Genomic DNA, 16,841 nt, shown 5'->3' with positions numbered 1-16,841 from the left:
AGCTCCTCATTTACTCATTCCTCTGCTGGCAAGGGCTGGGGTGGAAAGTGATGGGTTTCCATGGAGAGCCGCGTGGTGGGGGCAAAAGGAGTTTAGAATCAAATTACACAAAACTAGGCAAAAGCGGTCAGTGTCTGCTGCTCCCTGAGCTTAGGCAAGGCTGTGCCTCGCTGGCACGGGGACACGGGGAGCCCTTCCCGCGGCCGTGGCGCACGCGGTGCGCGCCCCTGACGGACGGGACGGGCGCGGTGCGAAGCGCTGGGACCGCTGCCGGGGCTCGGCTGCGGGCGGACCCGCCCGGGCGCCTGCCCGCAGGCCGGCGGCGGGGTTGCGGCGGGGCGAGGGAAGGGGGGCCGCGGCGGGTGCCCGCCCGGGCGGGGCGGGGCGGGGCCGGACGGGACGGGGCCCGGCGCGTCCCGCCCCGTGGGGGCGAGCGGCGGGCGGGGGCAGCGCGGTCGCTGCCGCCGGGGCGCAGCTGCCCGCCCGCCGCTGGGCGCTGTGTGCGCGCACGGGCCGCGCTGCTGCCTGCCCGCGTCCACACACACGGACACGCACACACGGACAGACAGACAGACAGGCAGGCAGAGACACGCACACATACACGCACACGCCCGGCCGCCGTGCGCTGCGCATCCCGCGCCCCCGGTGCTGCCCGTCCGCCCCGCCGGGACGCGCTGCTCGCTCTTTCCCGCAGTTTCTCCGCGGGTGCCCAGGTGGCTGCGCCTCGCGGCACTCCCCGCTCGGCCCGGCTCGACTCGGCACGGCCCTGCGTGCCTTGCCAGCCGACGTCCCGCGGGCGCGGAGGCGATGGCAGGAAGGATGCGCCTGAGCCGCGTCTGCTGCGTGTTCTACCAGCTGTGCGTGCTGTCAAGCGGGCTCGGCGCAGGTAAGTGCGCATCTTTCGTGGGACGAGTGGAGCCCGGGGCGGCCTCCGCGCCCCGCCGGCTGCCGGTGGCGGTACCTGGCCATTGTTAACCGCGCCCGCCCCCCGAGACCGATGGGTGATCGGATAGTGCGCGCCTCGACTGTGAGGGTGCGCTGCCCAGCGCTCCTCTGTGCGAGACCTGATTTCCACAAGCAGCCCTGTCATCTCTCCAGGCTGTGCTGTTCCTAGAGTGTGAGATGAATGTGTAAATAAAACTGTTTCCTGTCTCAGGCTAGCGTAGGTTGTATGTATTCAGGTCTTTGTAAGCATAGTGCTGGCATGCTGGACTTTGTTGTATTGTGATGTAGAGGGTGTAGGATATGCGGACATCGGTAGTTAGTGGTTCTGATTCAGTTTCATTATAAGAATGATCATGATACAGCATGTGCATGCAAGTGCCACTTGTACGTGCAGCCATGGTGTGTGTGTGTGTGTGTATGTTTGGCCAAACTTTGGGAGGCATAATGGGTCTTGCACAGCGTGCTGAGAGGAAGGTGGAAATTTCCAAATTTGCTCAGGTTTTCCCCAGGATTTTTTTCTTTTTTTTCAGCTATATGAAAAGGTGTTTGCTTTCTCTAAATGATGAAGGGTTTATGCAGATTTCTTTGCATGGAGGTGGTGATCAAAAGGATCCCCAGCTAATAGTACAAATACAACTTCTGCCCAGTTTGGGGTCTGGCTTTCTCTCAGTTCTGCACGATCTTGGTGTGTTCCAGATGCATCAACAGGCACAGACACATTCAGCAGCTGGCCCCTCCTGTGCATAAGAACAAGATGAAAGGGACAAATGAGCCCCACTGTATTTTGTGTGGCATGCTTGTAGGTCTAGGAGGCAGAAGGACCATCTTGTGGGGGGCAAAGGGCAGTTTTTTGGCAGGCACTGGATGCTGCTTGGTGCCTCATTCATTTAAAGCATCTGCTGGATTTCCTGCAGGTCTCCATGCATCAGAAGAGACCGAGGAGTGGGAGATCGTCTTCCCTGCACTGTGGAGCCCGGGCCAGCAGGAGCCGGCGGGTGGCAGTGGTGGTGGTGGGGGTTGCAATGTCGACCCCAGTAGTGGGAACCGAACTGCCCCAGTCACACCTGGCCCCGTGGCTGGCAGTTCCCGAGAGGTGCGTTCAGTCTCCTCCTCCGTGGATGGGCAGGCGCAGGCTGTGGGGGAGGCAGCAGAGGAAGAGGACACTGAGAATGAGTATGAGTCTCAGGAGTTTTATCACTGGTCTCCCCTGCCCCAGGGGTCTGGTGCTGCCTCTCAGTTGCCAACACCACCATCCTCCCCACCACCACCTCCAGCTGAGGATGGAGATGAAGTGCTGCTGAGGATCCCAGCTTTTGCTCGGGAACTCTACCTGCTGCTCAAGAGGGACAGCCGCTTCCTGGCTCCTGGCTTTGCTGTAGAAGAGCGGCTCGGGGGTGAGGGCAAAAGTCCACCCAGTGCTGCACAATCACTACCTGAGAGAGCTTGTTACTACAGTGGTGCTGTCCTTCGCTACCCAGGCTCCTTCGCCTCCTTCAGTACCTGTGGTGGACTGGTAAGGTGATCTTGCGTGCACCTCGGCTAGCACCCAGGTGTCCATCCAAGCCTCTGCTTCATCTGTTGCTTTTCATTCCCATTCCTATCCTAAGGTCTTCTTTCTTTCGTAGCATCTTGGGTCCTACCTCTGTACCTAACCTTGTTTTTTAGCAATTTTCCTATTCATACTCTTCTCATAACATTTCTCACATCCTAATGCTACCTTTAGCCTCTACAATAGTGATATTATTTTTCCTGTTTCCAAATACGTTCCTTTCTGGTTGTAGATGTCCCTCTTCTTACATCTTTCTTAAACTTCTGTTGTCTCTATCTGTAATTTTATCTTCTCTTCAATGAGTTCTGTAATTAGATACCTCCATGCTCCCTCTTTCTTTTCTCTGTCTCATCACCTCTCCTGCAGTCCATCTGTAATCCATTTGTTCTTCATTCTCATCCTGTATTCTGAAGTTGTTTCCCTCATTTGTATTATCTTCGTTCTGCATCTCAGTTTTACAACTGTTCTGTCTTTTCTATTTCTACCAGATTTACCAGTGACTCCTTTTTCCTTTACATTAGTCCTTTACTTTCATCTCTGTGGCCTTTTTTCTCTACCTCATAGCTTCCCATATGTGGTACTTGTATTACAGTAATTTCACGAATACAAGCCGCACCAATTTGACTAAGATTTTGCTCCTAAACCGGAAATGCAACCAATATTCAGGAGCGGCTAATATGTGAATAATTTTCTGACATTTACAACCTCAGAAGTGCCAACCAGAGTGCCGAGCCGAGCTGCTGCAAAGTCAGCATTTTGCGATTGTTACAAATTGCTACTCTGTTGCACCACGGGTGGAGCCTGGCTGCCTGCAGGCAGCACGGGGGGCGGGGAGAGAGGCGGGAGAGCTCTCTACCACAGCCTGGGGGAGAGACGGGGGGGCCCCGCGCCACCATTGCTGCAGCTCGGGGAGGAGAGGGGGGACCCAGGCTGCCCCTGCCGCGGCTCGGGGAGGCGGTGGGGCACCCGTGCCGCCATTGCCGCGGCCCGGGGGGAAGGGAGGGGACCCGGGCCACCACTGCCACGGCTCGGGGAGGCGGCGGGGAACCCGGGCCGCCACTGCCGCGGCTCGGGGAGGCGGCGGGGGACCCGGGCCGCCACTGCCGCGGCTCGGGGAGGTGGCGGGGGACCCGGGCTGCCACTGCCGCGGCTCTGGGAGGCGGCGGGGACCCGGGCTACCACTGCCGCGGCTCTGGGAGGCGGCAGGGGACCCGGACCGCCATTGCCGCGGCTCTGGGAGGCGGCGGGGGGCTCCGTCCCTGCCTGCCACCACAGGGCAGCGCCGGGCCGTGGTGACCGAGCCCAGTGGCAGCGGCGGCTGGCCCCCAGTGGCCCCACCGAACGGCAGCGCCGGGCTGGGCTACCTGGCCCCGTCAGCAGCCCCTAGCGGCCCGAGCCTGCACAGCCTTAGCTCAGCCAGTAAACCCCGCCCTGCCGCCGTTCTGTTACTATTTGGCAACTTTGTTGCACGCGGGTCCTCGCTGCGAACGACAGAGTGGCTTATATTCAGGTGCGGCTTATTTATGGACAAAAACCGAAATATTTGCCAACACCCAGAGATGCGGCTTATACTCAGTGCGGCTTGTATTCGTGAATTTACTGTACTTTGAATTTGGGACTTCTTTCCTTTTAACTGTAATGCAATGAGTATGTTCTCATCAATCTTACTACAGTCAGACCTTTTCAATTGTTACTACTTTTGTGGCATACTTCTCTTATTTAAAATAAGCTCCCCCTGCTATTATTTCTGTTGCATCAGTCATGATTTTTTACCAGATAGAGAAGAATTGGTTATACTGACAACAGCAGTGATAATCCAAAGAACTGCAATCCTAAGGTACTCGCAGGTGGATGGAACATGTAGAAATAAAAAAGTGTACCTGTATACAAAAAAACCCCAGTTATTGCTTCTATTATTCTCTATTGGGGCCTTTATATAAAATCATAAATGCACATTCTTGCAACACTTTATAGAATTTAGAATACAAAAGTTAATGGTTCAAGAGAGGGTTAATATCCTCGATGATGCTTGGGTTTGGGTGTAAATCATCATATAACCGTATGATAGATATTTTCTTGTATTTCTTTCTGAATTTGAACATCTAACTTGTTCCATTGTTGATTCATGAAGATATGCATTTTTTTTTATGGTTATGAAGTGAAACCAGGTAAAATGTGGAAATTTTGACTGCTTATTCATTTGCCTGTTAGAAAGTATTCAAAAATCAATACAAACTGAAAATGGTGGATTGACACCAAATAAAATATTTGCCTGCACTCCTGCAAAGTGAAACGGCCAAGTTTCACACAACTCAAAGTGGTTGGCATCTAATTATTGATATTTTGTCAGATTTTCCGAAGCATGGTAGTATAATTAATTGTGGAGAAAAATATTGAAAGTCAGTTGATGTTGGTTTGATAACAGTTGGGTAAAAGAGTTTTGTGTTCATGAAAACCATTTGACTTCCGTGCTCCTTCTTATTTTGAGAGTTTTACTTCCTTTTATATCGGGTAAAATTGGGTTAGAAAATCTTTGTAAAGAAATTGGTGGAAATAATTATCACATTTTTATTATGTCTGCTCAAAAGCGATGCACATCATTGCATGTCTGTAACACCTTTGATTTATTATATGAATTTAAATTCACTTTTTGGATAGATCCCAGATTCTTAAGAGCCCTATTAGTAATTCTTGATTATGTTAGACTTTACTAGGAGTACCAGCTTACCCCAAAACCTTTGGCCATCTAGGCATGCCTGTGCCCGGATCATGTTCCCCATCCAGAAAACTGCAGCTGAAACATATATTATTCTGTGTATCTCCAATAAAATTGGCAACTGTTGTTGATGTTGACTGCTGTTGTCATGATCCTCAACTGCACTGTCCTGTTTGTGTATGAAATAGTTAAGCAGCTGTTCTTCCTGAGAGTGTTACTGTGTCAGGCATAGTTAAAAAAAATTGCATAGTGCTATTATGTCAAAGTTGTCATAACAAATCCTAAGCTATTTTTCATTTTTTATTCAGTCATTGCTTGGGCTCTATTACATATGCAAGTTGCTGAGTTTCCAAGAGTATTGAAAAAACATCCTAACGTGCGTTGTATATTCCACCCTGTTTCATCTAGGCCTGACCCTGCAAATGGAGCCAAGCGGTATTTCAAACTGCATTTTCTTATTTTTTTAATATGTAACATAACATTGAAACTTGTCCCCACAAATATTTTATTGTAGTTACTGGAACTGGAATTTATTTTTTTCATTTTAAATATAAAGACATTTCAGGGAAAATACAAATATCTTAGATATATTCTTATTTCAAAGCCTTACAGACCTTGGGTTTAGTAAACTGCATGCACTTTGGAAAGTCAAATAGGGGCTGATATGCAGCTTAGGTTACACCATTTTGCTCTTCAGAAATAGCCTTTTAGTGAGTGTTCTTATGACAAGGAAATCACGTGTAGTCTGACAGACAGTAGTTATGCCATGCTGGAGAAAGGGTGAAGGAGTGTAGTGGTTTGGCCATCATATGCATGTAGTTCTGCATCTTCAATAAATTAAAGAGAGGTCTTAGGTGAAATTGTTGTGCCATCCAGATAGGAGGTTGGTATCAGTTCAAGTTCAGGAAATAAGGAAAAAAAAGTCTGTGTAGTAATCAACTTCTGTACACAGAAAGAAGGACAACATTAAAGCTTTGCCATATTATTTCACAGTTCTTGAGAACTTCATTAGTGTGTTTTTTCTTAAGCTGCTCATCAAGAACCAGTATTGAGGGGTAATAATAACTGGGCTGCTAACATATCATGTAAGTCATGCCAAAATACAAGTGAGAAATGAAAGCTGTACTCCTAGAATTACTAACCAAATTCTGATTGCAAGCATTATGAAATGCCTTCATTCAGCCACTTAATCTTAACAAACGAAACATAACTCTGTGGTTATTTTCTAATGAATCTAAAGACTGGAGATACGCATGGACTATCTAGAAACTTCATCGTGATGCAATCTCAGAGCTGACCTGATCATTGGTGACAGTCCTCTCCAACTCCTTGGTAAAACACTTGTGGATCACAAGTGCTTACATCTCTTTAAAGCTCAGTGGGATTTACATTTTGGGATTCTGCACTGGTGCTCTGAGAAGGTGAATAAGGTTTCCAGGCATTTGCCCATCTGTATGCTGACTACATCTGCTTATTCTTCATGCTTAGCCAAATACCAGGAGGTAAACAGTCCTGCTGAAGGCAATGAGACTGTTCTTCTGAAAGCAATGAATTGCAGAGCTGGACCATTAATTATTTAAATGGTTGTTTCTTCTGTTTGCTTGTGTTCTGACATAACATTTGAAATAAGAAGAAAATTGTGTCAAAGGTCACTGAGCATTTTTATTTGGGGCTGGTAATATATATGTGTATATCTATATATATGGTAATTTTATGTAGCATGCTGTAGGAGAAATTTACTGTGGACTTAGAATTAAGAAATCAGACTGCTGGTTCTTATCTACTGCTAGAATGGAAATTGAAGTAGTCTCACACACAGTAGTGTCTTCTCTTCCCACAGAGTGCTGTAAAATTGGCAGATATGTGCTTTATCCCCTGTTCATTTTATTTCAAAAAGAGAGGTATTTCTACAATTTTTTCTCAGTATGAATTCCTTAGGTAGTACTCTGTGGCTGTGTACTGATAGCAGGGAGTTCTCAATGTTTCTTCTTTTGACTGAAGCAGTCTGCAATAAATAGAGAACAGCTATTTCTGTTTATGCTGAGAAAGGATCTGAATGGCTTTTTATTTCTAAAGCATTGGGGTATGTCTAGACTTCCAGGAAGTGCAAACAGGAGCAAATTTAGGCAGAGAGAATGGACAGAACAATGCAGCTTCTTGCTACTGTGCTGTTCATCTCAACTTCATGCAGGTTGTCTAACAGAACATCTCTGGAGCTCTACCTAAGAAAACATTGACATTTGGTTAATTTACTGGAGAGGGGTTTTGGAATTCATCTGATTTTCACTGGATCTTAAGAAAGTGAATCAGGCAATAGCACATTTATAATTCTGATGAATGTGTGTAAAATACTATTTGTAATTAAAAGTAATATGCATTTTTACAGTGACTTGAGTTGGAAAAAATCTTGGCATATTTCCAGTCCAAGGAAGAGCTCTCTCTACAGAAGTGTGTGGTGCTTTTATTAGGCCTCCTGACCAGTAAGAAGCAGGTATTTAAATGTCTGATCAATAGTTTGTAGACAAGTATTTCACCTAAATCGCGCTATCCAAACCATCAATAAAAGAATGGATGACGCTTGTTTTGTGCCGTGCAGAAATGTGCCAAGTATCATTGGAGAACAGCATTTCAATGGATATTTCTGATTGTGATGTCCTACATTTACAATAAAACGAGTAAGTACATCTCTTTACTGGCTAATGAAAGGGTTACATAGCACTTCAGTAAAATTTGAAAGAAATGTGAAGCAACTCTACAGGAAATGGATGGCTTTTTAAACTTCTGACACAAAGTTTGTGAAGATTAGTTTGGAAGATTAGTGTTATTTACTACTAGGAATTGAATGACACATGATGGATTAAAAATATTTTAGACTTCTTAGGACATTCTAATTTCACATGTCCCTTACATTCAGGACACAAGGGCTTCTAGAAAACAGGAATTAATATTTTGTACCTCTCCATTGAAGACGGTCTAACTTTGTAGCTTGTCTCAGAACAAGGAGATTAAAATTGGAATGAACAATAGTAATACAATCCATTAAGGAGTTTGTATTTTCCTATAGTTCTGCATACAGCCACTTTTTCGGATAGGATTCAACCTAAGCAAAGGCTAAATCTGTGTTTTGACATCTTTCTTTCTAGACAGGGATCTTAACTATGGTGTATCAATATTTTTATATGGGAAAAATCCCAGTGAATATAGCTTTTATTTACACTTCTTGTGATTCCTGCAATGAGAGTAGTGCCTGGTATGGCAAGTATACTTGAATTTTTGGACAGCTCAAAGTGCTGTACTGAACTTCTGCCTTTTGGTTGCACAGCTTTCAGTGGCAGTGAAATACTTAACCTGCTGGAACTCCTTTCCTGGCATAGGATCTGATGGATTGAGGATGAATAGGCTGTTTGCATGTGGTGTGAGCAAAGAGTCTGTTTGCTGTGCAGTGGGCATGTAGCTAAAATCTTGCTTTTGTGAGTATCCCTGTTTTTGTCCGCCTGTGGGAGCAGGTGGTCAGAACAACTCGTACATTTGTGCTTCATACATTGCCCTGGGAAGCTGTGCTATTACAGGATGTGAAATCCTGCTTTAAGATTCTGAGACTTAGATTTCTTGCTTCGATCAGGCTTGAATGGAACTACCCCATTACACATCCTGAATCATACAGTACCAACATGCAAGCTGAAATGGGTTAAATACCCAGCCTTTTGTCAACCAAATGTAGTGTCCCTTCCTCCCCACCTCACTGACCCTTGCAGTTACACATCCGTATTGAGTAACTTCCACACCAGATGCTTTCCAAAAGAAATTTGAGACAATTACGGCTTCTTTTATTCTGCTGGTAAGCATTGCAAAGCAGAGATCACCCACAATTTTTCATAAAAGGGTAAAGAAAAGAGAATATTATCGGTCTTCGTGGTCCATACGATACATACATGCTAAAGTTTGACATTGCAGAAGGAGGATTATAAAATTGAATAGGCTGCCAGGATAAAATTAAATACACACTCTCTCCTATTCACCCAGCTTCCTGGGATCCTTAAATGAAGAGAGAACAAATGGAAGCAGTCTGCCCACTGTTTCATTATGAGTTTGTTAGAGAAAGGAAACTTTACTGAGGACAGAAATAAATGTGTGAATGAGGATACTCTATGAGTATCCCATACTGAGAATTCACAGATTCAACAAGATTTGCTTTGTTGACTTTAAAGTGTGCCTTACTTGTGTTTTAAACACATTTAAATGGGCAATATAAAATTCATGATCAGTATAAATTGGTGAACAAGGTAGGGCATGAGTGGAAATGTTAGAACTGAAAACAGCTTTGCTCTGTTATGAAAGTGTTTTGAGTATTTTTTCCTCAGGGGAAAAAAAAAACAAAACAACAAAAAACCCAGCCAAAAAACCTAAGCATCCCTGGGAAAATAAAGCATTGGACAAAAATTTAGTGGTTTCTACCTCTGCATAGGCTTGGAGAACTAATGAGATGTGGTAGTGCTCCTTGATGAAGGAAGTCTTTCAATGTCTGTGTTGAAACTCATCTGGGTTGTTCCTCCTGCATCTACATGACAGTGGAAGGTGGGAAAGAGGAGGACAGCTGGCTCTGCAGGAAGTCTGGTTTCCAACAGGACAAAACAAGTTGTTTACATGAGGTTACTGTGGCATGCTTAGGCAGAGGCACATCTGCCACATTTTTGCCTCCAGCTAAAGCTTAGCTGCTGTGTTTGTAATTTCTCTGTCATATTTATATCTCTTTATTAAAATATCACCTTGGAAGTCTAATGAAGCAGAGCTCTGCACACAGTAGAGAAGCCGAGGATAATTAAAATGGAGTAAGTGACTATGGCCAGCTGGAATAGCTAGCATATATATACAAGCAAAACACTATTAATGCTATTAACAAACTTGCTGAGCAGGGAGTTAATTACAAACAGAACTATTAAATCTAGGTTGTGGGTGGGGTTTGTTTTGTTTTGTTTCTTTCTTTTTAATAAAGGAAAGGAGTACTTTAGATGGCATCCCTTTAAAAGTTTTATTACTGTCATTAAGTGCCATAAACCAACAAAGATCTACTTAAAGATTAAGGAATAAACCCTCTTTGTTTCCATTTTCCCTCCTGGGTTCTGATGCTGCAGTCTGTTGCTGTTCTTCTTTATTTTCTGGGTGAAACGTATTTTGGTTAGTTTTTTGAGAACTCTTCCTAATTCATAAGGAGGATAAGTCTTCTAAACATAGGAACAGTATTAATGAAAAACTAAATGATTTAGAAAACCAGATTTGACTTAGGCGAAAACTACATTTGAACTGTAACCATCTCTGTTTCCTTTAATATTAAACACTGTTGCATGGTATGTGAGATTTTGGGCCACCATACCTCAGAGCATGTGGTAATGATTCCTTTCTTCTTCAAAGAGCAATCCTACAATCATGCAGGTGCTCTATCCTGAGACAGGTTTGATTTGTGATTCCAATCCTGCTTATAATGGCCTGCTTTCTTCCTATAGTACTTATTTCAGTACAAATACTTCCTTTGCATTATATTTCTTAGTGATAATTAGAAATGAGAAATATGGTATCTCCAGAGTGGCTTTAGTTTAAAAAAAAAATTGAGACTGCTGTGCACGACTTGTGATCTCTACCTATGGTAATTAACATTAAAAAATTATCAAGGTTATTTTTCAGGATAGAGAAGTGAGGTGGTAAATCAGAAAATCTGGCAAATTCCATTAATTAAATTAGTAAATTAGTGAGATTTTGGCCGCCTGATTTAGTGTTAACTTCTTTAACAAGAAAAGGCAGAGCACTGAGTGTCTTCCAACTACAACTACTAACGTTAGTAAAACCAACATTTTCTTCAGAACATGTATCCCTGGCTTATATATCTCATGTATCTGCCAATTGTTTCTTTGCTAGCAAATGAACCAGGATTTTTAAAAGAACCAAATGTTCTCCATGTTGCAACCCTTGTAATATTATGTTAGAAGGACTGTTCTTTGCCTTTGTTATTAAAATGTGTTCTTGCAGGAGTGGAGATTATTTTGTTTGTTAATGACGGATTGTGACAGGAGAAAAAAGCAGCATCCATGATCGCCACGCTAAATAATATAAAATAGGGTGAACTGGGTAATAGGGGCAAAAGCCAAGAGAAAGCATTAGGTGTGTGAACTGTGGGTTTGATGGAAGATGAGAATATTCAAGGAGGAGTCTGTGAAAACCAGTGGTCGAGTAGAAGTAGTATTCAAATGGTGAACATACCTCTTTGCTATGTGATGAGTAGAACTACCTCAACAGAAGGGAGTGAGACAAGGTGATTTGGATTTTGGCAGAATTAGGTGTTCGCAGAAGTTTTTCTGTGGAGTGTGTCCCTTTCTGTGGAGTGTGTCTGAGTCCTTCCTTGGTTTACTCAGATCTCTCAGGTGACTTCAGGGGTATAGGAGGAGGGCTGGTTGATTTCTCCTTGCAGAATCAACAGTGTAGTGGAAATAGCATGAAATACACCAAGCATGTGCATGAGCATCTGTGTTATATTGCAGATCCAGACAGTAGTTTATCAAAATTTTATAAACCAATAGCCCAAAATATCTGTATTAGTTTTAGGATCAGATGTGCATCTGCAGTGCATTAACAGTTCGGTTAACCTTTTGCTGTTAACATGTCATTGCCTGGACAGTTTGGTCTTCTTGTTTATTTTTATTGCTTCTCATATGCCATCATAAATAAGCAATAAGTATTATTTGGAAGGGAAAGACTGAAGAATATTTCTAGTGTTAATTTTAGAACAGTTGATTTAGAATGAGAAATCAATCTCCTAACATTAGCTGCTAATAATACATACATCTGCACGTAAGTGAATAGAAATAAAATTTTTTGGAAGCCTGTGGTGTTGTATGTTTTTCTTGGGTCTACCAGTACTTCAGTCAGAATTATTTTCTGAATGAGTTTTGCATCCAAAAATGTAGAAATGTGCCCAAAACTGACTTGTGAAGTGATTTAGTTTCTGTGTGATTATCTTCCAGCAATTGCATATGCTTGTTTTATGATCTCAGCTGTACTACCTTATGTTCTCATTAGATGTCAGAAGTGTAACTGGGTCAAGTCAGGGCAAGCTTATTTAGATAGCAGCAAGTTAAGGAAAATACAGATATTTCTGCACGTGATGTTAATTTGTCTGGGGACAACTTTTTATGCTTCAGTACAAAGTAAATGTCCTGTTATGTCCCCCTAGGCTTCAGGAGATGCTGGGTGGGAGAAGTGCCCAAGTGATGGCTACAGCCATTGTAGTAATACATCTTTTAAATAAAATGTTAAACTGTTCCTCAGATGTGCTTGCAATTCAAAATGGTTTGTTTGTTTGTTTGTTTGTTTGTTTTGTTTTTTAATTTTTTGTTTGGTTTTGTGGTTTTTTGTTGTTGTGGTTGGTTGGGTTTTTTTGGTTTTGTCTGATTAGCCTGGCAATTGGATTATAACTCTGAAAACTCAGATGTAACTTTGCTTCAAGGCACGTAGGAAGTTGGTTTTCTTCTGGAACTGGGAGACAGGAGATAAAGGGGACATCATAAGAGACTCATATTCTCTTGATATTCAGTTATGGTCTTAATTTTCTTTTGAAAAATACTCTTAAACATGAAGCTGTCTGTATGTGTTTCTGTTGTAAACTATGTGTGAAACTCTTCTAATTTGCACAGCTTTTGAAACCTGAGAATTGATGGTCTTGTTGTGGGTTAGGAGGCAGGAAGTTGCTTAGGCGATTTTCTGTCTAAATAAGAGATTGCCAATCTCTTTTGTCTCTTTGTAACATCAGTGGACCTGACCTCAAACATTTATTTAGAAACACATGAGGGTAGTGAATGACTATGAAGTGGAAGAGGGTGTATAGAGTATAATTGATGCAATTAGGCATATAAAAAGCTTAGTTTTCAAGTTTCTGGCTGATAATCCTAGCATGTTTGCCTTTTTCTGTCTGATTACTTGTTTCTTCTGTAGTAACCTATCTAAGGAAGCATATTAATAACAATACGTTTCTTGAATGTCTCTTTAGGTTTGGTTTTTGGGGGTTTTCTTGGTTTGTTTTCTTTTGCTTCCCATACTAAATTATTTGCAGTGGAAATAATGGAAGGAAATAATTCCTTTCCTTTATGTTTCATGTTGGGTAATAATTTCATATAACCAATAATTTCATATAACCAATAATTTCATTTAACCAACTTTGTTTAAATGTGACTATTCAGACTAATGGTACTTGGTTCAAAATGCTAATGTCAAAACTCCATTCTGATCACCATTTGTGTTCTCATGCACATAAAATCAATCTCTCTAACTTAAAAGGAAAACAACCTTTATCCAATGTCGCCTTCTCAAGGCGTGGTGACCTGGTCTTTGGCCCGGCACGGTGACCCAAACCCCAGGGTCACTCGGTCCAAATGCTCCTGACACCAACGTGGTGGAAAACAAATGGCGTTTATTGGGGGGTTTCAAGGGTTCTTATAGCCTGGGTAGTTGCTGTCACTTCCTCCTGCTTACGTCAGCAAGGTACATCCAGGTACATCCAGGTACAGGGCAGGGGTCTGGTTACAGAGAGGGGGTGTGTCCTAACTAACCGTACAGCACGAGATCTTCCGTACGCATGTCCCTAACTCTCTACATTTCCCCCCTCTCTCATGGTTAGTAAAAATGTGTAAAAGGTAAATGTTATAAAAATTTCGTGGGTTAGTAGGGTTAGTACACAAAATTATGAGTGTGTTAGTAACAGGAACGCTTCAAAGTAATTGTCGGCGTTCGACAAACATAATGTTAACCGCTTCTAGACGTTTTTTAACAAACAACACTAATTTGTTTAAAATGCAAGGCCCGAAGGTTAGTGTTAGTAAGATCATGGCGAATGGACCTATTAGGGAAGAAATTAGGGAGGTGAGCCATGGGAACCGGTTGAACCATGACTCAAACTGTCCTGGTTGAGCTTCTTTTCCCTTCGGGTTCGCTGGCATCTTGGACGGTGTCAGGCTGCTTGATGGTTTCTCCCTCTCTTCAGGTAGTGGGGTGCGTGGGTTGCGGGGGCGTCTGATGATCTGGTCCTGCAAATAGAATCTCACAACTTTCGTTAGTTTTACTCTGAAGGTTTGGTTTGATAGATTTGAGTGGACACTGCATACCCTCGCCCCGTGAGCACTAGCTTTTGGCTTTGTTCCTATTTCCCTAGTTCATTTTTGCTTTGAATTACTTTAGCTTGGTGAGAATTATAATTGTTGATATTTTACAATTCAATTTTAGTGTTTAATATTGTTCAAGAATTTTCCTTTTACACGATAACTTAGGAGAATCTTCTCCGGATAAGATTCTTCATGTTTATCTCAAAGGAAAAGGTTTTAGCTTTTGCAAGGCTAAATCAACTAGTCCAAATTACTTGATTTCAATTTTAACTCAGAAATATTTGAATATTACAATTTTCTCCCCTTGTCAGCAAGTTTCAACCTGGCCACAATTGAAACAGACTGAGAGGGTTTTGATAGTAAACATTCTTTTGCTTAGCTAATATTCCAGCCTGGCCAGGGCTGAAACATTAAACTAGGCAAAATATTTTTCCATTATATTTTTAGATTAAACTTTTACTCAATTTTAATAAGTGGTAGAAAACTATGCAAGTTTAATTTGACTGTGAAATATTTTTCACTAAACCAATTCACATAATTTTGATTCACTAAACTATAATGTTAAAGAAAGTAATATTTTAAAGTTTCTTTGGATGGCTAATAACATGTAATGCTATTGCAATGTATACAAACAGCATTAACAAACATTGTGGTGCTAGCTTCGACATCTCGAAGCCATTTGTCTTTAGGGTCTTGGAGATGGTGGATACCAGCTGGTCTACTTGTCTCGTCGATGGTGCGGCGATCAGGATGTCGTCCATGTACTGCATGATGGTAGCGGTCAGGTTGCTCTGCCGGACTGGTGCTAGTGCTCGGTCTACTGTGATCTGGCAGATGGTAGGGGAGTTGATCATTCCTTGGGGTAACATTCTCCACTGGAAACGTAGGTTGGGCCGTCGGCTGTTCGGGAAGACGATGGAAAAGGCGAACCGCTCCTTGTCGTCCTCGTGCAGGGGAATAGAAAAGAAACAGTCTTTGATGTCGAGCAGTGCACAGGGTTGTCCTTTCGGTATCATCGAGTTCATGGGCAGCAAGGTTTGCACGGGGCCCATAGGCTGGATTCTCTTGTTCACTTCCCGCAGGTCGTGTAAGAGATGAAAGCCTTCACCAGACCGTTTAGGTATTACAAAGATTGGGGTGTTCCATGGGCTTGTGGAGGGTTCTGTATGATTCTTGTGCAGCTCACGGCCAACTAGCTCAAGGAGGGCAGTCATTCGAGGCTTGGACAAGGGCCACTGCTCGATCCACACCGGATCGACTGATTTCCAGGTCAGCTTGATGGGCAGTGGTGGGTATGCGACAGTGGCCCTTAGAACAAATTTGTCACCCTAACATCCAGTAGGGCTAGGGCATCTCTCCCTAACAAGGGTGGGCAATCCGACATAACGTATGTAATAAGGGTGATAGTCCTTCCTGGTCCTCTCTCAGTGCAGAGTGTTATTGCTATTGGCTGGGTGCTTTTGCGGGCCCGGGACATTCCTCCAACTCCGCCCACCATGGGGGCTTCTTCTAGCTTCCATGGAAGAGGCCAGTGTATGTCTGGGATGACGGTGACGTCTGATCCTGTGTCCACCCAAAAGGGAAGGCAGATGGCTGGGTCGTCGGAGCTGTTGTGGAGATGGCACGTTACCCACACGATCAGTGGGTGCCTGCCCACCTTCACGGCGACGGCCACCCATGGGTCTTGTTCCCACGCTTTCATGGCCAAAGCCACCCAGGGGCCTCGCCCCCAGGGAGCTGTTCTTGGTATTCCTGAGATGCGGATGGGTTTGATTGGGCCATTGGCTGGGCGACGAAGTTGGAGATTTCTTGAGGGGGTGGTGGGCATGGAAGCCCTGTGCCCCATTGGGGGTTGCAGTTGCTGGGCCGCTTCATGTTCCAGGAGGGAGGAGGCTGGGTACGGCCTGGCTGCCCCCTCCCCTTCCCGTTTCCCTGAGGCTTGGATCTGCATTCTTTAGCTAGATGCCCCTTCTTTCCACAAGCCCAGCATGGTCCCCTAGGTTTCCCTTGGCGTGGTGGAGCAGCTGCTGGTGGGTGCCCCATCTGGGGGCAGTTGACTGCCACGTGGCCTGCCTGGCCACACTTAAAGCATGCCATGACACTGGTTATTGCAGTGCGAACTGCTGCTTGGATGGGAGCTAGGTGTTCTTCCTTTGCAACATGTCTGATCATGGCAGCAACATTGGACCCAGGTGGCAGTGATCTTAAAATGTCCTTGGTGGCTGAATTGCATTGCTGGCGCAGGCAGTCTGCAAGCACAGGACCCTTCGCCTCTGGGGGTAGTACTGAGGAATCCAGTGCTGCCTGAAGGCAGTCCACAAACTGAGTGAAGCTCTCACTCTCACTCTGCTTTATAGTGGACCATGGCGATGGCTTGGCTATTACTTTAGAAGCAGCACGGATGGTTTCTGGGGCAGCACAGGTTGTTGTCATAACCTCATGGGCCGGCAGGCCCTCTGCCTGTGTCTGGGGGGTGATCATAGTGGGG

At 44.3% G+C, this 16,841-nt stretch overlaps 1 protein-coding gene across 2 annotated transcripts in view; it reads left to right on the top strand.

The window, feature by feature from the left end:
- The first annotated feature begins 518 nt into the window (after window positions 1-518).
- The window catches only part of ADAMTS19 (ADAM metallopeptidase with thrombospondin type 1 motif 19), a 166,597-nt gene continuing 150,274 nt past the window's right edge, over window positions 519-16,841 (top strand). The window contains exons 1-3 of one of the 2 annotated variants that reach the window (XM_033085815.2): window positions 519-886; window positions 1,860-2,038; window positions 2,162-2,458. In XM_033085815.2, the coding sequence (XP_032941706.1) occupies window positions 808-886; window positions 1,860-2,038; window positions 2,162-2,458 (555 nt within the window). In that variant the 5' untranslated portion in view covers window positions 519-807. Of the gene's footprint in view, window positions 887-1,859; window positions 2,459-16,841 lie in introns of both variants that reach the window. The other variant, XM_033085814.1, reaches the window with a different exon arrangement.

The sequence above is a fragment of the Catharus ustulatus genome, chromosome Z, assembly GCF_009819885.2.
Source record: "Catharus ustulatus isolate bCatUst1 chromosome Z, bCatUst1.pri.v2, whole genome shotgun sequence".
NCBI lineage: Eukaryota > Metazoa > Chordata > Aves > Passeriformes > Turdidae > Catharus > Catharus ustulatus.
Note: the sequence above shows the minus strand (reverse complement) of the source record. Positions and strands in the feature narration are given on the sequence as shown.